The 22,129-nt window shown below is 41.9% G+C and overlaps 4 protein-coding genes across 5 annotated transcripts; 2 read left to right on the forward strand and 2 right to left on the reverse strand.

The window, feature by feature from the left end:
• LOC8075533 lies at positions 551-3,981 on the forward strand. The gene is made up of 3 exons (XM_002441840.2): positions 551-980; positions 2,179-2,399; positions 3,181-3,981. Exons 1-3 carry the CDS (start codon positions 662-664, stop codon positions 3,766-3,768), a joined length of 1,128 nt encoding a protein of 375 aa, XP_002441885.1. The 5' UTR covers positions 551-661; the 3' UTR covers positions 3,769-3,981.
• On the forward strand, positions 4,599-7,084 carry LOC8079869. Its single transcript, XM_002441841.2, has 3 exons — positions 4,599-5,263; positions 5,615-5,835; positions 6,390-7,084. Exons 1-3 carry the CDS (start codon positions 4,882-4,884, stop codon positions 7,005-7,007), a joined length of 1,221 nt encoding a protein of 406 aa, XP_002441886.1. The 5' UTR covers positions 4,599-4,881; the 3' UTR covers positions 7,008-7,084.
• On the reverse strand, positions 9,880-11,767 carry LOC8079870 (magnesium-chelatase subunit ChlI, chloroplastic). Its single transcript, XM_002442838.2, has 3 exons — positions 11,531-11,767; positions 11,320-11,408; positions 9,880-11,213 (listed from the first exon to the last, which is right to left on the reverse strand). The coding sequence occupies exons 1-3, from the start codon at positions 11,646-11,648 to the stop codon at positions 10,152-10,154; spliced, it is 1,269 nt and encodes a 422-aa protein (XP_002442883.1). The 5' UTR covers positions 11,649-11,767; the 3' UTR covers positions 9,880-10,151.
• On the reverse strand, positions 16,740-20,432 carry LOC8076270 (RNA polymerase II subunit A C-terminal domain phosphatase SSU72). 2 transcript variants are annotated; one of them, XM_002442839.2, is made up of 4 exons: positions 20,077-20,432; positions 19,540-19,685; positions 19,155-19,273; positions 16,740-17,189 (listed from the first exon to the last, which is right to left on the reverse strand). In XM_002442839.2, the coding sequence occupies exons 1-4, from the start codon at positions 20,304-20,306 to the stop codon at positions 17,085-17,087; spliced, it is 600 nt and encodes a 199-aa protein (XP_002442884.1). In that variant the 5' UTR covers positions 20,307-20,432; the 3' UTR covers positions 16,740-17,084. The 2 variants fall into 2 exon arrangements, with proteins under 2 accessions (XP_002442884.1, XP_021302387.1); XM_021446712.1 differs by lacking the exon at positions 16,740-17,189 and adding an exon at positions 17,364-17,536 and having other exon boundaries at positions 20,077-20,424.

Below are 22,129 nucleotides of genomic sequence, written 5' to 3' on the forward strand. Positions count from 1 at the left end.
AAAAAGAAATAAAAATATGGTGTCACAAAAGCTAAAAAATATTGATTGGATAGGATAGAACGAAACAAGAATTGTTGATCATAAACTTGTAATGTTATTTTATACCTGTCGCAACACACAGGCATTTACCTAGTAATATTAGGCCTTGTTTAGTTCCAAATAATTTTGCAAAATAGGAATAGTAGCACTTTCGTTTGCATTGTCCAATCATGAACTAACTAGGCTCAAAAGATTCGTCTCGTCAATTCCGACCAAACTGTGCAATTAGTTTTGATTTTTGTCTATATTTAATACTCTATGCATATATCTAAAGATTTGATGTGACGGGGAATTAAAAAATTTTGCAAAATTTTTTTGGATGCCTACTATACCTGTGGGCGTGGGCCGTGATCAGGGTTTTTTTTCTTTGAGCAACTGTGGGCCGTGACCAGGTGCCTGTCCATACAAGGGACTGGGCTGGCTCTTAACAAATCGGCGCACGTGATGGTGATGTTTCTCAGCCCGTCATAAGAAGGGGCCTCCTTTCTAATTCTAATAAATAGAAGGAGAGAGAGAGAGAGAGAGAGAGAGAGAGAGAGAGGAAAAAAAGGCTCGCGAACCCTAGCCAAGATCACATCGGATCGGGTACGTTCCCCATCCTTCCTTGGGCGGCGGCGTGTTCATGGCCTCAGGCGGCGGCGGCGGCGTGTCTGTGGCGCCGGGCGGCAGCGGCTTGGGGTACGACGTCGGAGAGGTCTGGGGGGACTTGGAACCTTTCTTCTTCGACGAGGCGGAGGCGGTGGCCGATCATGAGAGGCGAATGCGGAGAGAACAGGAGGAGGCGCAGAAGGCGGCGCAGCGCCTCCAGGACGCGATCGCCAGGAAGAGCGCCAACAAGGCCGCGCTGGCTAAGATCTCAGACTACGATCCGAAGCAGGATGGCAAATACTTCAACCGATTTCACTTCGCCGACTTCTCCAAATTCGACCTCGACGAGGAGTGTAAGTTACTGCTAGTGTGCATCATCCTGCATCTACCTTGTTACCCAGCTGTACAACTTTAATTCATACCATTATTATTATTATCCTGCTGGATTCATTCACTCTGCATAGGTGTTTTTTTTCTGATCTGAATAGAAAAATAACCCTGTGATTTGGTTCTGTTGCTGACAAGTAGTTTCAATTTCAACTCGAGTTATTAGCTAGTGTAAAAACATCATGGTTTGCGCAAGCTGCGCCATCAATTTTGCACTTTGATCAGCAAAAATGCTGAGACCATGCCACCCCTGGATTTACATCAGCCTATTTATTACTCCCTCCATCCCAAATTGTAAGTCGTTTGACTTTTTCTACCCCAAGTTTGACCACTCGTCTTATTCAAAAAATTTGTGCAAATATAGTCAAATTTAAGTCATTTTTGAAGAACTTCTATTAATAAACCAATACACAACAAAAAAAGTAATATTTTGTACAAAACTTTGAATAAGACGAGTGGTCAAACTTGATATTAAAAAAGTCAAACGACTTACAATTTGGGATGGATTGAGTACATTAAAATAGCGCTTCATCTTCTTCACCCTTGTGGCTGTGTCCACCATGTCGGTATAGGCTGTTAGAGTGATCATAGACTGTATGCCTTAGTTTTGCCAATGTCTGTCTGCCAACCCCCATGTCAAGAAACCATTGTTCTATGGTTGTGTTGTCATCTCAGTTGCCAGGCATGAGTGCTGGTGTTCTGATCCAGGTTGCCACATCCTCCCTTCATTAGGCCATCCTCTTAGTTGCAGCCTTGCCGCAGTCCATATCCTGTTCTGTAGCATTAGCCATAGGAAGTCTTTGCATTTTGGTAGCGCCTTTGTTCCCCTGACTGTCTGTGCCGTCTTGCTTTTGGTAACCCCTTCGAATTGCAACTTATATGCAGATTTTGCCGAGTAGTTACCGTCTGGTGTGTGTAGCCATGTAATGCTGTCTGCTTGAGATTCAAGCAGTTCAATGTTCTCTATTGTGTCCCATAAGGCCAGGAATTCTGTGATATCCAGCTGGTTTATGCTGTGTCTGTTATCCATCTGTGGTCTGTCAAAGCATCAGCCATGGTTCCTATGCATGTGCAGTTGTCTACTACTCTACTTCAGTACCAACGTTATTTCCAAAGTGTAAGCATCAATCTAATTGGCTTTTTTCCCCCTTTTCCACATCACAGCGCCCCTTGGACCAATGAGATACACCAATATAATCTACAATAAGGGTGATGAGCACTGGAAGAGCGCTGCAGTGAACATTCTGTCCGTGAAGATAGCATCATTGGATGTCGGTTTTCCCATTGATGTGTATGGCACTGTAATTTTCAGAGACAGCATTGATTACAAGTGTGTTTACCTCTTTCATCGCGAGAAAGATAATTGTCAACCCATCCACTCAAGCGTAAGTAGGATTAGGAACTCCCTTGCCTATATATAGAGAAACACCCAATGTTCATACTTGTCTGCAGTAAATTTCTATTTTTCATGCTGTTATCTCTAGTAGTCGTCATTAAACATATGCAGTCTTTTAGGTTCTAGGCATCCTCTTGTTCTGAGGGCCTGTGGATACAAGAGCTAATTGCTAGCTTGCTAAAAATTAGCATAAATTAGCCCTAGTCCCTCCAAACAAGAGTAGTAATTCTTTAGCCAAGAGTTCAACTAGTTGTTAGCCAACTAGCTAGCCAACCTTAGCTACTTTGAGCTAATTTTTAGCCCAACTAGCTTAGCTCATCCAAACAGGCCATGAATGTGTATGCTGCTAAAAGGTTGAATTTTACAAGCATGCCTCTGGTCAGTTAACATAATGTTGGATGACCATGTCCTTAATAAAAGGCACATTTTCAAAACGAAGCATATTCTTGTTTTAAGTTTGTTTTTAATGTTTCTTTTAAACAGGTATTCTTTAGGTTCATAGTAGTTGATAAAATCATTTCGATGTCTTTAATTGATTGTTTATCAATTCTGTCATTCACGTCTGGCTTCTTATTGATCTTCGTGATAATAGCATTTCGAGACCTGAATTGATACCACAATACATGTGTACAAATAAATCGCAAACTATTCACAATTTATGTCATATTTATATTATGGCAAAATTTCATCCATGCATGCCTGAAATTTAGTGTGCTTGGATTTGCATTGGATAAATATATGACTAACATACCATGTAAACTTTTCCATAGGATGAATCGTTGATCTTGACTGGCCCAAAACGAGGACTCTTTTTACTAGATGATGTATATGTTGAGATTGATTTGAAGATCAAGGATTGTCAAGTGCAGGAGGAGAAAGAACTTAGTAAAGGATTCTTTAATATCAGGGGCATACCAAGTCGATATTTGGACAAATGCGAGGTTGAAAGCAAAAAACTTGCTACCAGGCTCAGTACCATGGAGGTGACGTATGCAGTTGTGAACAATGCCGTGGAGGCTACCATTGCAGTTGAGGTCCTGAGGGGAGAATTTTATGGAAAAATCATTGCTTGCACCACCAAGGTCCCTAATCATCTTGTGCTTCATGATAGCAAACTGGCTGGTGTGATGAGCAAGGACAACAGCAACAGTACAGGTGTTATCCAACTTTTGAGATCCATTGTGTCCGTCCCTCTGGAGGAGATGCTATTAGTGACTATAGTGGCCCAGACTGGTGATGCTGAATGTGAAAGAACCATCGAGTTTACCCCACATATCAGCGGTGGAGACAGAGATGTGATTACTGTTGGTGTAACAAAGTTGTCGGTGACGGTTGCTTGGTCACTGATTAGTCAGTAGTTTGTAGCTTTGGGCTGTACTGGTTAACTTAGTAATTTATTTATAATGACTTATGTTTGGGCACAAGTAGTAGTGCGTGTATCGACTAGTACTGTGAATTTGTGATGTGCTTTGTTATGTTGAACTAGTGTGGTAGTGTGTAAGGTTATCTTAGCCTGTTCAATGGAAGCTGGCGCCTCATCCTAGGCGCGGCTGCAAATTAAACCCATTTTTATCCAATGTGTTAGCTCTCGCATTCAGCCCTTGGCAGGGTCAATTATTCATTTAGGTCGACCGATCAGACTTGGAACACGACCAGTTGCCACCCGATCTGGCCATACGACGCCCTAAAACTGGATAGGGCGTGCACCGGGAAAACTCGCACAATTTGCCATTCAGTTTTCAGGGAAAAAAAATAGTTAAGCTAGATATGTAACACCTGACCTGTTTACTGCAACATTCAGATAACCCAAAAAAAAAGAACACCCTGAAACTAACCTGTTTACTGCAACATTCAGATAACCCAAAAAAAAAGAACACCCTGCAACATTCAGATACTTTCATCTATTTGAGCTATTGGTTCAAGCAGAGTTCTTCTGTTTGAGATACCTTGAGATCATGAGCAGCAGGGCATTTAGATACCTTCAACAAACTAGGGTAAAAGAAGAGCAGAAAGAAGACACTAATTTTGCCAATTCTGATAAAAGCAATAATAAGTAGTGACAATACTATATAACTGAAGAACCAATACCCAGCTCTTCACTAATATAGGCATTACTAGTTTCAGCAATGAAAAAAAAAAAGAATCTCTGAGCAGAAGCATCCTGCTCGGCTGAGATGCGAGCTTCCTCTGCAATTTCCAGTTCTTGTTCGACATGCATCAGGACCTTTAACAAGATTACTACACTCCTGGTTACTGTATGTATACTACAGAAATTCGTGTAGAGGGATGGACACAGAGCAACTTCACATGAAACATTGTTTGCTCCTGTTCCTGCTTGTCGGACAGGGCCTATGGCCTATGGGCCGTGACCAGGTCTTGGCCCATTAAAGTGACTGGGGGTGCTGCTGGGCTCAGCACAAAATAAAAGGAGAAAAAAAAAGCGCGCGAACCCTAGGCAAGATCACATTCACATGGATCAGATCTTATACCTTACCCTTCCTTTCGTTCCATGGGGCGGCGGCCTATTCATGGCGCCGGGCGGCAGCGGCGTTTTCGTGGCGGCGGGCGGCGGCGGCGGCTCGGGGTACGACGATGAGGAGGAGGAGGAGGAATGGGGGGACTTGGAACCTTTCTTCTTCGACGAGGCAGAGGCGGTGGCTGATCATGAGAGGCGAATGCGGAGAGAACAGGAGGAGGCGCAGAAGGCGGCGCAGCGCCTCCAGGCGGCGATCGCCAGGGAGAACGCCAAAAAGGCCGTGCTGGCTAAGATCTCAGACTACGATCCGAAGCAGGGTGGCGAATACTACAATCGATTTTACACCGACTTCTCCAAATTCGACCTCGACGAGGAGTGTAAGTCTCTCAATCAATCTTGTACTGCTAGCATGCATCTAAATTGTTTGCCAACCGTAGAACTTCAATTCATAACATTATTATCCTGCTAGATTCGTTGAATATTCAGTAATCAGTCAAATATTTTACTCTGCATAGTACATACCTTTTTTTTTCTGAATAGAAAAATATCCTACTTGGACGCTTGGTTGTGTTGCTGACGACTAGTTTCAGTTTCAACTCGTGAGCCAGTGTCAATTTGTCGGGAAAAAAAAACTATGCATGTGTAGTGTCTACTTCAGTATCAGCGTCACTTCCAAAGTGTAAACATGAATTTAATTGGCTAGCTTTTCTTCCTTTTCCACATCACAGCTCCCCTTGAACCAATGAGATACACTAATATAATCTACAATGAGGGTTATGAGCACCGGAAGAATGCTGCAGTGAACATTCTATCCGTGAAGATAGCATCATCGGATGTCGGTTTCCCCATTGATGTATACGGCACTGTAATTTTCAGAGACAGCATTGATTACAAGTGTATTTCACTCTTCCATCGTGAGAAAGATAATTGTCAACCCATCAACTCAAAGGTAAGTAGGATCAGGCACTCCCTTCTCGCCTATATATTTTTGTACTGTTAGCATAATGTTCATACTTCTGGTATTTTTGTACTTTTATCCCTAGTAGTCGTCATTGAACATATGCAGCCTCCTAGGTGCTAGGCATCCTCTTGTTCTGAATGTGTATGTTGCTGATTAGTTAGCATAATGCTAGATGGCCATGGTTTAACCTTAATAAAGGGCACATGTTCAAAACAAAGCATGTTCTTGTTCTATGTCTGTTTTAAATGTTTCTTTTAGACAGGCATCTTTAGGTCCATAGTAGTTGATAAAATCATTTCTATATCTTGCTTGTTTATCAATTCTGTCATGCATGTTGCCTTCTTATTGAACTTCATGATACTATAGCATTTTGAGACATGTACTGATATCACTATACACGTGTACACAGACAAATTGCTGGACTATTAGCAATGGCATATTATGGCAACAGTTCATCTATGCATGCCTGAAAAGTTAGTGTGCTTTTATTTGTATTTGACAAATATACATCACTAACATATCATGTTTTAACTAATCCATAGGATGAATCATTGATATTGACTGGCCCAAAACGAGGACTGAATTTACTAGATGATGTATATGTTGAGTTTGATTTGAAGATCAAGGACCGTCAGGTGCAGGAAGAGAAAGAACTTAGCAAAGGATGCATGACTATCAGGGGCACAGCAAGTCGATATTTGGACAGATGCAAGGTTGACAGCGATGAACTTGCTACCAGGCTCAGTACCATGGAGGTGATGTATGCAGTTGTGAACAATGCAGTGGAGGCTACCATTGCAGTTGAAGTCCTAAGGGGAGAATTTTATGGAGAAATCACTGCTTGCGCCACCGGTGTCCCTAATCATCTTGTGCTTCATGATAGCAAACTGGCTGGTGTGATGAATAACAGCACCGGTGTTATCCAACTTTTGCAATCTGTTGTGTCTGTCTCTCTGGAGGAGAAGCTGCTTGTGACTGTCGTGGCCCAGACTGATGATGCTGAATGTGAAAGAACCATCACTTTTACTCCACATATCAACGGTGGAGACGGAGATGTAATTACTCTTGGTGTAACCAAGATGTTCGTGAAGGTTGTTTGGTCACTGATTCGTCTTAGTTTCGTAGCTCTAAGCTTTACTAGTTACCTTCGTAATTTATAATAATGACTATATATATGTTGGGCAGAAGTAGTAGTTTGTGTATTGACTGGTATATTGTGATGTGATTGTTATGTCGAGCTAGTGTAGTAGTGTGTAAGGTTAACTTGCTAGTAGCCTAGTACAGTGGAGGCTCACACCTCATCCTACTCTTGGCTGCAAAGAGAGAACCCCTTTTTATCTAATGTTAGCTCTCTCATTCAGCACTTGCAGAGTCATTCAGGTTCAGCAGTGGAACCTTTTTTTAAAAAAAATAATAACTGCAGCAATAGGTTGACCTGTCGCTGGATACGCCGCACCCCTGAGATGAAGTTTTTCTTTTACCCTCACGTTGTGCACATATCTTAGTACCCATCCAAAGGTGCACAATATGAGAGCATGTGTGCTCTCAAGGGCAAACAAAACAAAGTTAAACATGTTCCCTCAAAGCCAACAGGAGAATACGTGTGCCCTTGAGGACAAAAGAAAATGAAAGGTGTAAACATGTGCCCTCGAGACAATTATGAAACACAACGCTACTTTCATCACCAGCGTGCTACCATTATACCAAGAGGATTTAGGGCACTCACAATGCAAGACTCTATCACAGAGTCCAAGACAATTAATTACATATTATTTATGGTATTTACTGATGTGGCGGCATATTTATTGAAGAAAGAGGTAGAAAAAATAGGACTCCAAGTCTTATTTAGACTCTAAGTCCACATTATTCGAGGTAATAAATAACTTTAGACTCTATGATAAAGTCTGCATTGTGAGTGCCCTTAAAAAAACTGCTTCTTGACAGTTTTTGAGCAACTTTACCCATCCTAATTTGTCTGTGTACAGTAGTACACTCTTCATGTTATGTCGCTATCCTTTTACAATAAGAATTCAATACTACTACTTCTTTAAAAAGGCGTGCTGCATAATATAGCCCATGGCAATGCTTAGCACTTCAAGAATGGCTGCTTGTAATGCAAGATGATGCGCTCATGATGTCATAAGATAAAAGATGCTTAGGCACATAGCTAACAAGCTTGGTACACATGCTAGGCATACAAAAAAAAATTACCACAGGGAGACGTTTATCGCTCCAGATAACATAGCTCAGGTCCTGGGTGCGCTTTTACTTTTGTTCTAGTAAATTAAAGAAAATAAGGCCTTGTTTAGATGCGAAAAGATTTTAGATTTCGTTACTGTAGCACTTTCGTTTGTTTGTGGCAAATATTGTCCAATTATATACTAACTAGGATCAAAAGATTCGTCTCACGATTTACAGGTAAACTGTGCAATTAGTTTTTATTTTCGTCTATATTTAATGTTTCATGCATGTGCCGAAAGATTCGATGTGACGGAGAATCTTGAAAACTTTTTGGTTTTCAGGGTGAACTAAACAAGGCCTAAGTTAGGATACTGAGGAAGAGGAACAGCATTATCCTGAGTTGATATAAACAGTTAACATGAAATATCATAATGCTAATACAAAATGAGTCCTAGGTATTAAAAACCCATTATGGTATATATTCAACACAAGAAAACACTAGCAGGTTGACAAAAAAAAATAACAGCATGAGTAAGCCGAAAAAACAAAGGCCGTTTACACCCCAAGAATAAATTGGATTGACATTTAAAAAAACGGGCTGACGACAAACCTACAATTTTCAATTGACAAAGTCATGATAAATGCGCACAACAAAAACTTTAATCCACGCACAGAAAATCTTCAAGATCGGTGAAAGTAGTTGAGCAAAGAAATAATAAGTTCCAAATCTAACAGAAAGAAACCATCCAGTCTAATAGACAATTTCAGGAAATATATTAGTCTTAATGAAACATAGTAGGCAAATGTAGAGATATCAGAGCTGTAAAACCAACCATTCTCGATTGAGAAAATCATGCTAAATATCCATGATAAACTTCAATCTAAGAACATAAATCTTCAGGATTACTCAGCATTAATTAATCCAGCAAACAGAACAAGACAACCAATTATAGTCCAAATCGAAACTGAGAGTATGAAATACATAAGTCGTATAATTTGACAAACCATGAAATACATATAGAGGCTCACAAACCTATCATTCTCCATTGACAAACCATGAAGAAATGAGTACGGAGAAACATTAAGACACAAAGCCTTCAATGAGTAGGCATTAGAAAAAAGTTGCAAGACAAAATTAGCTAACTGCTGAAGGCTCTGAAGCCAATAAACCTACATTTTCCAGTGACAAAACATGAGTAAATGGAGCACGACAACTTTAATCTGTGCACATAAAACATCCAAGTGATTAAGCAGTAAATAAAGGTTGCCAAATAAATTAGATCAAAAACAGGGCTCACAAGCCAGAGACTCCCGTCCCAGTTGACAAAGCCAGTGCAATTGAGGTATGACAAAACAAATAGCTAACTTCCATAGATAAAATGTAGGCTAGACCCAGAAATATAATATTATCAACACATGAAGGCAGAAACCTAAATGTGAGAGAAATATTTGCCAAATTCTGAAATGCAACAAACAGATATGTTGTTTGACCGATACAAAAGTACTGAGATGGTGAGACCTCAAGCTAATTTTGTAGCTACCTCGAGGTTTCAAAGATCTGTTCACCTTCCTGATATCCATGAAATCATGCAAAATTACACCTCACTTACTGTACACAACACTTAGCTTCGTATCATTAATTTCTTCTTTCATCGATGGGGGAACAACACATATTAATTTGTCAAAATTGTCAGTGCTCCAACACCCATTTGGACACTTCCTTACAAGCAGGAATACCTTAAAAAATTTTGCGAGGCAACTAAATGTATTTCAACCTCTACAACTCCACATCCCCAACTTTCTCAAACAACTGCATAGGGTACTAAGATTGCACAAGGTCAAAACCATGGCTCACGAATACTTAGAAATTCAAACTGATGCACAAGATAATACATTATTAGCATCCAATGCTGTAACATTGATTTACAAGGAAGACTGAAATGCAAAGAGCATTATGATGCTCATAGCATGCATTCCAAATGGAAGGGAATGGATTCTACATTATCATGATGCTAGGTGCACAAAATTGATACCAAATTCAAGCTCCAGATATTACTAGAACAGCAGAACAAGAGGGTTCCTGCCAAAATTTGTGACTAAGGAACGTTTACCTCAAGAACAATCTAGCTAAAGACTTCATAAAACTTCTCAATGACAAGCAAACCCGAGTCAATGGATTCAAGCGGATCCTTCCGGAGCCGATGCCTCAAGCAGTTTGGAATGACAGTAGCAATATCCTCCACAGTGACGCTGTCCCTTCCTTTCAACGCAGCCAGAGCCTTGGCAGCCCTGTTAGTCACAATGTCGCCTCTGAGTCCATCAACATTCAGCTCAGAGCACACCTTGGATATCTTGACACGGAGGTCATGGTCAATCTGCACAGCGCCAAGGTTACTCCGTGCAGATGATATCTGCTGCTGGAGCTTCTCCTGCTCCTCATTGTACGACTCACGGAACGTCTTTGGATCCCTGTCGAAACGAGCTCTCTCCTCCACGATCTTCACCCTGAGCTCGGCATCCCTGACGGTACCAACCTGTGCGTGCATCCCGAACCGGTCCAGCAGCTGTGGCCTGAGCTCCCCTTCCTCCGGGTTACCAGAGCCGATGAGGATGAAGCGAGCAGGGTGGGATATGGAGATACCCTCCCTCTCCACCGTGTTCCACCCCGACGCAGCGGAATCCAGCAGCACATCGACGAGATGGTCATCCAGCAGGTTGACCTCGTCGACGTACAGTATGCCCCTGTTGGCCTTGGCGAGCAAGCCGGGCTCGAACGCCTTAACGCCCTCGGTGAGCGCCTTCTCGATGTCGATGGTGCCACAGACGCGGTCCTCGGTGGCGCCGAGGGGCAGGTCGACCATGGTGATCTTGGCGGTGGTGACAGGGAGGCCGGCGTCCCCACGCAGCACCCGCTCGCGGACCTCAGGCCCCATCACCTCTGGGTCGTCCGGGTCGGAGTTGAAGGGGTCGCCGACGACGACGCGGATGTCCGGGAGCAGGTCGACGAGGGAGCGCACGGTGGTGGACTTGCCCGTGCCCCTGTCGCCCATGATCATCACGCCGCCGATCTTGGGGTCGATGACGTTGAGCAGCAGGCAGAGCTTCATCTCGTCCTGCCCCACGATGGCCGCGAACGGGTACACGGGCCGCTGGCTCTCCTTCGCGGCCGACGACGCCGTCGCCTCCTGCGCGGAAGCAGAAGCAGACATCGAATGCGGGGTCACGGAGGAACGAATGAAGGGTTACCGGTTCCATCCGGCCGGCGGGGATTGGGGAACGTGGGGGGCGTACCTGCTCGGCGGCGGTGGGGGCGGCGACATTGCAGACGGTGAACCGGCCGCGGCGGAAGTCCAGCCCCTTCCTGGATGGTTGAATGCGACCTGCGAGGAGACCGGGGAGGGGAGGTGAGAGGGGTGTTGGATTCGGCGGCGGCGCTCGGTGATGAGCGAGGTGGGAAACAGAGTGGGGAAGGGGAGGGAAATGTAAGATGAGATGACGTTACCTGAGGAAGCTGCGGCGAGGAAGAGTGGGCGGGAGGTGGAGGCCGGGAGGAGGGCCCTCGCGGCGGAAGTGGGGGAGAAGGTGGAAGCCATGGCGGGGAGGAGAGGAGGAAGGGGCATGGGGGCGGTGGTGGTGTGTGAGTTTGTGTGGAAGGAGCGGGGGAGGAGGCCTGGATAGGGGATAAGCCGCGGGGGACGGGGAGCGATCTCGGTGGGATGCTGCGATTGGACGCCGCCACCTCTGGATGGACGGAGGCCCGCTTGGCAGCAATCTATGCTATGGCGCTATTGCCACGCAACGGCTCAAAATGATGGCTCGATGCTACTGTGGTATATTTGTCTTTGATTTTAGGGCAACGTAATGGTTTTAAAAAAATAGTATGTTAAACATTTAGAAAAAAAAGCCTATGTTAAGTAAAATCACTTATGATGTTTTCTCTCGTCACTTCTGTTTTCTCTTTGGTTTGGCTTCTACACTGGTCTAGGTTAGATGTTAGTGTGTGAGAAGCGCTAAAGAAGAAAGTCTAGATGTTAGTGTGCGAAAAGTGCCAGAAAAGAAGTGGTAAAACTAGAGGACCAGATGATTATATGCACATTAATATTTTATTTGAGAATACGATCTACATTTTATGACAAGCGAGGGTGGATCTAGCACATAAGTGTGGGGAGTTCTCAAGCCCTCCTACCCTGCTAGGCTCCATGAAATATAGTGAGGGAAGTGGAAACAACAAGAGGGAAGAAGAGGGCAAGAGAGAGGGAGAAGAAGAGGGGGTAGGCTGGAGGAGAAGAGACATGATCGCTCCCTTGACTTAAACATTTTGTATCCGCTCATGATCACAGGGGTTTTAAGCATTATACCACTTATAGCAACTACACACTCGTAACACACAAGGTCCTATCTTAAAAGGTAAGATTGATAAATAATACCTTTGCCCTAAGGTCTTCTGGGCTACACACATTACACCTTAGATCTTTATGGGAATTTTATCTTCTTTCCTTATTCCTTGGTCCCAACATGTTTCCCTTCATCCTTACAAAGTTAAATTTAGTCCTCAGCAGGAAAGCATACATCTGGTCCTATCACTTTTAACGAGTCTCCTACATCCATTTGATCCTATTGCCTTCAACAGGTCTCCTATAGCTAGTCATGAACATTGTCCCTACTTTAGTACTTATTTCATAATCAGATAAGGATCCTCTATTTATTGGCATCACGTTAAGGCACAAACCATCATGTTGTGTCGAGTGTGCCACCCTATCATCACCTGCTACATGCCCATGTTTGTTGGGGATGCATGTACTAAGCATGTTTGTTGGGGGAGAGAGGGCCCGTCATTGCTTTTACTTTTGGATAACGTCAACGATGAAGTCAACAAGGAATGTGCACATATAGAAACTTATGTTGTTATGTTATGTCTAATACGTCTTGTCTATAAATAATCAGCTCAAGCAAAAAAAACATGTAATAAATTTTTCAAAGGCGACCAAAAAAAAATCTTATGTTAGAAGTATAGTAACTTGTGTTTTAATTTAATTAGTAACAACAAAGCAATATAGCAACTTCTATTTAGATTGGGGACACTTGTTTGTATAGGTAGCATCTCATGTAAAATATAGCCTACCAACGTGTTTCATGTGCCTATGGCAACTCGTAATGTACATCTAATAGCAACTTATGGGAAGACATAACTTGTGTCAACTTTACTTGCAAGTTGCATGCATCATTACACATAACTTGGTAGTAAGAGTAAAATATCCATGAAATGTATACAATATGGATCTCACCACATTGAACTTGTGGTAATGAATGCACTGATGAATCCAAATAACACATCGACACCCAAAGAGAGAGAAGTGTACTAGTAAGCACAAGCCAAATTGCTTGCATGGTGATGATGTTCCAACTCCCGTGTGTTCCATACCAAACGTGCTAATCCACATAATAATGAAAAAAACTCCTCTTTTTAGCCTAGACTTTCATAACCGAACATCACATAGAAGGCCTCCTCTACTTAAGTGCTTAGCCCAAACTTGGGATTATGTGCAGCTCTCTCTTATCTCTAGGACAACATAACCTTTTGTGATTTTGTTATGCAGTATCTCTAATAAATCAAATTTCTAAATCTCCTAAGTAACTCAAACGAGGTAAATGGACAATCCACATTGGTTTTTTTATCATTGCGACGTCTTTAACTTTGTATGAAGAATAAATGTCTCTGGAAAACTGTCCAAATGACAAATATTACAATTTTTTATGCTTCACAACTTATCAACCTCCCTACCTATCAACATTTGATGATCATATTGTTTGGCATGTCACTATTGCGATGGCCATTAGCTCGGAGCACAAACTAAGAGGAAGCCTATTTGGTTCATCAAATTTTGTCATAATTTTTTTTTGAAAATGGTGTTTTAAAATCATGATTGTAAGTTACCATACTCTTACACCATGTCATAGACACATTCCTTTACCATGCCTTGTATAAGTTGTAGTAGAAAAATTATCAAACACGTCCTAAATTACATGCATGAACTAAGGCACCATTTGGCAAACAAAAACATTTCTGATTCTTGCGAGAATCAGTAGAGTCACTGCCAAATGGGTCACTGAGAGACATTTCACTCGAGAATCACTAGAAACATTTCTCATTTTATGCCTAGCAAGGAGAAACACCATGTAGCTGGTTTTATGTGATTTTAATTCTTGTATCCCTTATGTATTAGTAGCCATGATTTTTTAGTTAATTATTTTTAAGTGAGATAAGTTAAAATAGGTTGTAAGTTGTTCTTCACCCACAAAACATTTAGATTTTTTAAAGAACAATTTTATTTTTATGATTTTTATGAAAAATATTTTTTAGTTTAAATCTAGCCTACTAGCCAAACGGTTTCATGGAGTGATTCTAATTCATTACTAGAAACTTTCTTGAGAGTCGATCCAAACGTTTCCGTGAGAGTCTAGATCTCTACCAAACATACCCTTAACTTATAAGCCGATCGAGTTCAATGGTTCAAGATGGAGACATAGGAGATGTGCGCAAAGTCCTTAATGACACTGCAACACTAATTAATGCTACTTGAATCAGTGAGCTAATTATGTAAATGATATCGATCCAACGAGGCCTTTAGGGCATGAAACCTAGCAACACCCACAATCATATCTCTCAATATGCATATTAATCAAACATATACTAAAGTGCTGAGTAGGCATCAGCAAATACAAGGATATACACCATAATACCAATAAATCAGGAAAGTCCATAATAAAGAAAGATGGCCTCATAACAATTGTTGAGCTTTTGACTGTATTTTTAATAACATGTTCAGAGGGAGTATTTGGATTCGTTAGCAACTCATATGGCTAATAGCTCCTTGCTATTAGCTAGCAGTACTAGTTGTGAGGTGTTTGATCCCACCAACTAATAGGTGGCTAAAGTGTTGTTTTACCAAAAATACCCCTTTCTTTACTTTGTCCTGGCTAACAACGGTATTATTTGGTTTAACTTATGGGATATCAACGGTAATGTAATCAATGACACTGCAATAACTAGGAGCTTTTGTTTGGTTGGGATGCCAACTTTTGTACGGGAGCGAGTTGTAGGTAGCGTAATCATTAACTCTGGGAGATGAGCGGGATCGTGATTTTGAAGACACATATGACAACCAGATACAAGGACGATAGGACCAAACAACAAATAAAGTGATGAGGTGCCGCTGTGAATCGATAATGGAGGAAAACCCCCGAACCAAACACGTTCTTAGTTGCTAATTCTCAACAAATGGTGGAAGAGACATTTCAATTGACTAGCAATACTATTAGCTAATACTAGTAAAATAGTTTTTTGTTGGGTGCCCAGGTAATAGCTAGCTAACCTATTAGCTAGACATGTTTGGATCTAGCTACCTATTAGCTAGTAGGATCCAAACTAACTATTAGCTGAGTGCCCAGCTAATAGCGAGTTAGCCTATTAGTTAGACATGTTTGGATCCAGCTAACTATTACTCTCTCCGTCCCTATTTATTTATCATTTTGGTCTTCTACTAGATACATGAAAGATTCTCTGAATTTAGAGATACATGATGCCTAGATACATAAAAGATGCTTTAAATCTAGACACCTAGAAATATAGCCAGAATGACATATAAATAGGACAGAGGGAGTGATCCAAATAATCCGTGAGCTGGATGCCTAGCTAACATTTAGGTAGTATTTTAGCTGGATCCATAAATTTTATCCGGTAATGTAAATAACATATTTAGAGGGGGTGTTTGGATTTATTAGCTATTAATAATTAGTTATTAGCTAGCAGTATTCAACTATACCCTAGTTGGGTGCTCAACTAATAGTTAGCTAGTCTATTAGTTGGGTATGTTCAAATTCGCCATAGCTAATTTTAGCATCTAACTATTAGTTGGTTGGATCGAAAAGGCCTCAGGTGGAAGAACCCAGCCAAAATTCATAAAAGCATGGAAAATAGTAAGAATAAGTTTGGATTTAGGATTAGAGGACAGAAGATACTCTATTTCATAAAGTGTGGTAGTTAGAGCAAAAATATGGATGCAGGGTTAGAAAACATAAGTTTGGGACACGAAAGAAACTAGCCAGCAAAATGACATGAAAACCTATCGACTTCAATGTCGATAACCCATAAAGTTGCTAAACATGGCCAGAAAAATACATGAATTCATTTTTGGTGATTTTTAGTCAGTCAAGAAGCGAAAAATGCATGTATTTGCCATTCACATGGATGGGTTTCTGTACATGCGAACAATGTTTTCAAGTCGTCTAATTAATCGTGATTAATCGTCCTAGTCGGTCCTAGGTGACTGATCAGGGATACTGTCGACCTGTACAAGTCATCCAGTCGGCAGGGGCGGTTCTAGAGTAGTAGCATGGGGGGACAACTGTCCCCCCAATTTTTTTTTGAAAAACACTTAATATGTATACTCTTTAATAATATATACATGTATAATACATTGTTATACATAATTGCTAGTCTACTCAGCTTATATAACAACCTTAACATTCTATATTCACAACTATTTTATCACCATTTAGTGATCTAATTATGTTATGTTAAAATATCGATGAACTATATCTTTTTCGTTCGTACCCCCATAATTAAAATCCTAGATCCGCCACTGCCAGTCAGTCCCAACTCCCAAGTCGACCAAGTTCAACCAGATGACCTGAAAACATTGCCTACGAACAACAACAAACAGCACCCACATATCCACTGGCATAGATTCATTACTCTAAACTGAACAATATTACAACTTGTATGTGGCATGAGCTTGAGATGATGGCATTGATGCAACATCGCCATCTTTACTGTCCAGCATCAGTGAAGCAATAAAAAACAGCTAGCACGAGCAAGTTATTTCTTCTTAGGTTATATAAGCTCCACAAATCTCCCGTTTTTGCAAATGTCAACGTGGAAGAATTTAAGCAACACTGCCACAACATTGATGCTTCACTCCTGTGCAGTTGCTTACTACAATGCCAAGTTACCAACCATCCACTGCAACCTCTGTCCGCACAGGGGACTATACAAGTTAGTAGAATGAAATGCTGTATGCAAGCCTCCGCTTGTGCTGCTTCTCAAATGCAGTAATCAGGTCATCAATTATGTCCTCCCAGTCACCATCAATTGCTTCAAGCTGGAATGGAATAACATATATAAGTTGACTCCTCGCTGATCACCAAAAGCATGTCTAGTTTCATTAGTAGATTCACATTTGTAAGCAGCAACTTTGGAAAATTGAATTTCTGCTATCCACAAAGGGCACAAATTGTAGCAGAAATTCGGAATATGAGGTTGATGAGAAAAACAGTAGTATATCAATCAAATTCACCACTGCAATATTGTGTTTCAGCAGTCCAAAGGTTAATGTCGCATTCCATCCACAGCACAATATACCACCATTAAGCATTTTGACATCATTGTAATATACAAATGTATGTTGCATTAATAAAAAATCTCCAAGTGGGGGTCTCCCCTGCTCTGCTGTAATTTTGGGTCAAAAAATGTATGTTGCATTAGATACCATATAACATAATACAAGGACAGAAAGCCAAACGAGCCTTCTGTAATGATCCATGAGAAAAGAAAGAAATACCTCAAATAAACATCATTTTGTTACTGATTTCATACACTACTCCTCAATGCAAAAAAGAGAGTTTTAATAAAAATATTTTTCTACACTATTTTTCAAGGGAGGTCCAAATATATTGACTAATCATCTAAAATTAAGATGAAGCAACCTATGAGCCTTTATTTCCAAAACAGTGAATTTGTTGGGGGTTTATATGATCTATCAATCAAGCTTGTCAATTCCATTATGGTGATCATTCCAGTTTAGCATTTGGAATGATATGTTCTGGTACTGGTGCATTCTGGCATACCATTCCGGATTTTATTATTTTATATTTAATATTGTATATGGAGTACATAATTAGCTAAAAGAACTAATAAGAACATATAAATAAAAAGAAACAGATGACAGGTTAGTTGCATGTTGGGCTAATCTAACATATGATGGACCTGTGCTCTAACCCAATTTAGCAAACCTTCCAACTGAATTCCTGAAGCCACGGAGTACGGAATAGCATGATGCATGCTACTATCAGGTGAGGGAAAGATCATACTACATACTACTTTATTGTCTCTGTATTCCAGCGTTCGTCACAGTGCAAGCTAGGAGAGCCGCGGGCCAGCGCCTGGCCTGGACGCACATATGAGCGTGCTGTCAGGGAGCGCGACTGACCGGCACCGGCTTGGGCAGATCATCAATCTGCCCGGAACGGCCGGAAGAAATCGAGATGGCCGGTATTTTTAAGGGTACGGGATGGGAGTTGCTGTGTACCGGCTGAGGCGACGGTATGAGGTGTTTTGGCTGTTCAGGCCGGTACCAGAACGGAATTTACAACTATGCTATGAATGCTACCAATGATATCAACATGAAGCACATACTCAAAATAAGTTAATCATGATTTTTTTTGAATGAAAGTGAATTCACGAATTTGAACTTATTAATCCAGAGATATCAAGGAACAGAGCACCGATTAAACATGACTGAAACCACCAATCAGAATACTTGAATTATATGAGAAACTTTCATTTGAAAATAATTTGATATAACCAAGCAATGACAGCCAGAAATAAACGCAAGAGCTGGTTAGCTAAGTTACATTTAGTACTACTGCGGTACATGATCATGATAGTCAAAGCTGGAGCACCCCTGCAGCCTCCCTATTCCACTGCCAAACCTGATAGCCTCTCTCTGTTTCCCTTTCTCCCTTCTCCATTAGTTACCTCTCATCACCAGCAGCAGTGAGCGTGCAATGGGATAGGTGGATAACAACAGCAACCCTCGAAGAAGATTATTAGGAGTGTGAAGGGTGTTTTGCTTCTCTTTGGCATTTAACTCATCCAGGTAGCATGTATTTTGATATTTATTTATCATTCAGTTTTATTTACTTGAAGTCTTGAACTAACAATTAATTTTGCTGCCAACCTAAGGGCACACATGGTCCTCAGCCTACTGATTACTTACCATTGGCATCATTAACAATAAAGCCTACAAGTTAATACTCAGTAAAGCTTATGCACTACATATGGTTACCTTCTGGCACAACTCTACAGCAAGCTTTGCCCCAACACCAGCTTCTTCATGGTTATCTTTGACATCCATATTTATTATCAGTACACACTTCATCAGCCTTGGTTCGCGGTTACTCATATCTGGACACAAAAACAAATGTTAGCTTCCATTAGTTAATTCGGAAGTGCTAGTGCGGGCTGCTGCTGTGCCGTTTATGGTTCTCTGCTATTGGTCATGGGTAGCTGGAGCTTTGCAGCTGCAGACTGCAGCGCTACAGCAGCAAGCTCAGCTGATCAGGCTGAATGTCTACACAACTATGCAATGCTACAACACATAGTACAATTATAACTGCTTTACAAATCTCCTAGACCAAAATCAAGCTCCAGTTCAGAGGTGAATGAAATACCTTCAACAACCAAGTCGAAGACCCTCTCCTCAAAGGTCATTATCATATCAAACACCCCATCACCGGCATTGTCCTGCCACCGCTGAGGCGCCAGCTTCACCGAGGTGTTCCTCTTCAACATAGGCAGCAATCCATTCCTCTTGTACCTGGATGGTTCGACACAGAAATCCACTGAGAGCAGGGCATTTCAAATTATCGCGCAGGGTGCCCAACAAGTCAAAGTGATGACACACAAAGAAACGGGAAATCTAGTGAGCACACACAAAGAAACAGGAACGCTCGTGAGCACAAACATCCCTGCAGACCCAATTCGGCAAGTACCCATCTTTTCGAGGGCAGACAGAGACATTGCGAACAAGGACACGCAAATTGCGTAAGATTTAGAATGGTTGCTTGCTATCTGTTTCGATCAAATGCACACTGAATTTCGCATAAACCACATCCAGAACCCTAATCACTACATTTTTTCCCCCAAACCAACCGTAGGAGGTAGGTCAGACGAGGAGAGGGAAGATGACAGTAAGTGCTTGTACTGACAGGTCGGGGTCCTTGCGGCGGAGGTCGTCGTAGATGGCGCCGTAGGGGGTGCCGAAGTCGTAGACGTTGGGCTCATGGAGGGAGGGACCGGGGAGCTTGACGTGGGTGCCCGTGCCGTAGGACTCGACGTCGAGCCCCGCGCGGCCCAGCTGCGAGTGCGCCTCCATGCTCCGGTTCATGTTCGAGGAGCACACCATTGCGAACCGCCACCTCTTTCCCTCGGCCACCATCCTGTCCTCCTCCTCCGCCGCCGCCGCCGCCGGATGTCGCCGTCGGCGAGAGGTCGAGCTTTCTGCCGACCTGTCCTGCGGGTTGCGGCTTCTGGACTGATGTGCTGCGCTTTAGGATTCGGGCGCGGGGAAACGGACGGACGGGATGGATTTAACTAGGGGATTGGAGTCTCGTCTAGGGCCCACTGGTGCTACTCGATCCGGCCCAGAAGTAAACCTGTGGCCTGTGGGGTGCCAAGCCCAGCTGGCCTTTTCTAAACAAGGCCTAACACGGCCTTACGAATGACAGCGATCGTTTCCCAAAAAAGAAAAAAAAAAGGGACAGCGATCGAGCCGGGTTTGACACAGCTTGCTCGTTGATAATCAAGTCTGCATCTGCAACACATGTTAATGTTAATAGTGAACCTACGTGTAACTTGATATATTGCTATATTTCTTAAGGAGTGTTTGTTTAGCGACGGTGCATGGATGAAATGGGATAATACCGGAAACAGAATCATCCATGAAAAAAATATTTCTCTAGATTCGAGGACAATCTCTTACCTTGTTCAGTTCCTAAAATTTTTTTGGTTTTGGATACTGTAACACTTTTTTTTATTTGGCAAATTTATCCAATCATAGACTAACTAAGCTCAAAAGATTCATCTCGCGATTTACAGGTAAACTGTGCAATTAGTTTCTGTTTTCATCTATATTTAATACTTCATGCATGTGCCGCAAGATTCAATGTGATGGAGAATCTTGAAAAATTTTTGTTTTTGGGATGAACTAAACAAGGCCTAAAAATCGGTGGAAAGATATGGAAGATGGACGTGCACAATAGCTCTAAGCTACGAGAGAGGGCATCGGCCACGAGAGACGGTGGTCGAGGGAGTCACCGGCCATGGCGCATGGCGCGCGTGTTGACGGACACCGAACCATGAAAACACACACCGTGAGGCACTTCAGTTGTGGGTGTGTGCAAGCCGCAGGAGGCGTCTATTGTGAGAGGCGACAACCAAGGGATCTGTTGGCCACGAGCGCATGACGGTCATGGGAGAAGCCGTCTCACCCCTTAGAGAATGATCAGACAAAAATAAAGGAAGAAGATGAAAGAGAAAAAAAATGACAAATAGATCTCACATGTTAAGTATCTCATCTCATCTTCCGACGTCCTTTAACCAAACACGGATCACAAATGATCTCTCCCTCTCAACCAAACGCGAAGCAGGGACGATATCATCCCTTAAAGTTATGTGTATAAATATCGCTCTCAACCATCCCTCTCAACGGAACCATTCCATTATTTATATCCTAGAACCGAACACACCTTAATTATCCCTAGTTCATAAGGTTTAGACACATATATATAAACCATGTGTGTATGGGCACAATGTGACGTGTGTGCTCACATGTCACATCTGTATAGTCTACATATAAGCAGAAAATTACAATGACATAAAACTGTAACATTGGCTTGTTTATCCCACTCTTTGTAAGCATCTATACCCCTCGGTAAATCATTGGTGTTTTGATAATAAATATTTAGTATATAAAATTGGCTAAAAGTTAACTCAACTTAAGTAAAAAAGTATTATACATGTTGTTAAACTAAGAGAGATGATAATATGTCGCATGTGTGCGCGGTTGAATAGAAACGTCCTCTGGTTTGGAGTTGGTTGTTTTTGCTCCGATAAAGGTTCAACAAGGCTTCAATATTTACACGTGGACATAAACCTTCAACTCTTCTATTTTGTATTCAAAATACATATATGCTAATGTAAGCTACAACTTCAGCATACTCACTATATCAATTATTGAGAATGATGTCATTAGTGCCTTCG

This window comes from Sorghum bicolor, chromosome 8 (genome assembly GCF_000003195.3).
Source record: "Sorghum bicolor cultivar BTx623 chromosome 8, Sorghum_bicolor_NCBIv3, whole genome shotgun sequence".
In the NCBI taxonomy this organism is placed as follows: Eukaryota; Viridiplantae; Streptophyta; class Magnoliopsida; order Poales; family Poaceae; genus Sorghum; species Sorghum bicolor.

What these genes read in the sequence shown, in the direction of transcription:
- LOC8075533 (XM_002441840.2), top strand. Translation starts at nt 662, where the DNA reads ATGGCCTCAGGCGGCGGCGGCGGCGTGTCTGTGGCGCCGGGCGGCAGC. An exon ending in ATTCGACCTCGACGAGGAGT is followed by an intron (nt 981 to 2,178) that starts GTAAGTTACTGC and finishes TCCACATCACAG; the next exon opens with CGCCCCTTGGACCAATGAGA. An exon ending in GTCAACCCATCCACTCAAGC is followed by an intron (nt 2,400 to 3,180) that starts GTAAGTAGGATT and finishes ACTTTTCCATAG; the next exon opens with GATGAATCGTTGATCTTGAC.
- LOC8079869 (XM_002441841.2), top strand. Translation starts at nt 4,882, where the DNA reads ATGGATCAGATCTTATACCTTACCCTTCCTTTCGTTCCATGGGGCGGC. An exon ending in ATTCGACCTCGACGAGGAGT is followed by an intron (nt 5,264 to 5,614) that starts GTAAGTCTCTCA and finishes TCCACATCACAG; the next exon opens with CTCCCCTTGAACCAATGAGA. An exon ending in GTCAACCCATCAACTCAAAG is followed by an intron (nt 5,836 to 6,389) that starts GTAAGTAGGATC and finishes ACTAATCCATAG; the next exon opens with GATGAATCATTGATATTGAC.
- LOC8079870 (XM_002442838.2), bottom strand. Translation starts at nt 11,648, where the DNA reads ATGCCCCTTCCTCCTCTCCTCCCCGCCATGGCTTCCACCTTCTCCCCC. An exon ending in CCTCGCCGCAGCTTCCTCAG is followed by an intron (nt 11,409 to 11,530) that starts GTAACGTCATCT and finishes GTCTCCTCGCAG; the next exon opens with GTCGCATTCAACCATCCAGG. An exon ending in CCCCCACCGCCGCCGAGCAG is followed by an intron (nt 11,214 to 11,319) that starts GTACGCCCCCCA and finishes GCTTCCGCGCAG; the next exon opens with GAGGCGACGGCGTCGTCGGC.
- LOC8076270 (XM_002442839.2), bottom strand. Translation starts at nt 20,306, where the DNA reads ATGGTGGCCGAGGGAAAGAGGTGGCGGTTCGCAATGGTGTGCTCCTCG. An exon ending in CGCCGCAAGGACCCCGACCT is followed by an intron (nt 19,686 to 20,076) that starts GTCAGTACAAGC and finishes CGAACCATCCAG; the next exon opens with GTACAAGAGGAATGGATTGC. An exon ending in CTGTAGAGTTGTGCCAGAAG is followed by an intron (nt 17,190 to 19,154) that starts GTAACCATATGT and finishes ATTCCATTCCAG; the next exon opens with CTTGAAGCAATTGATGGTGA.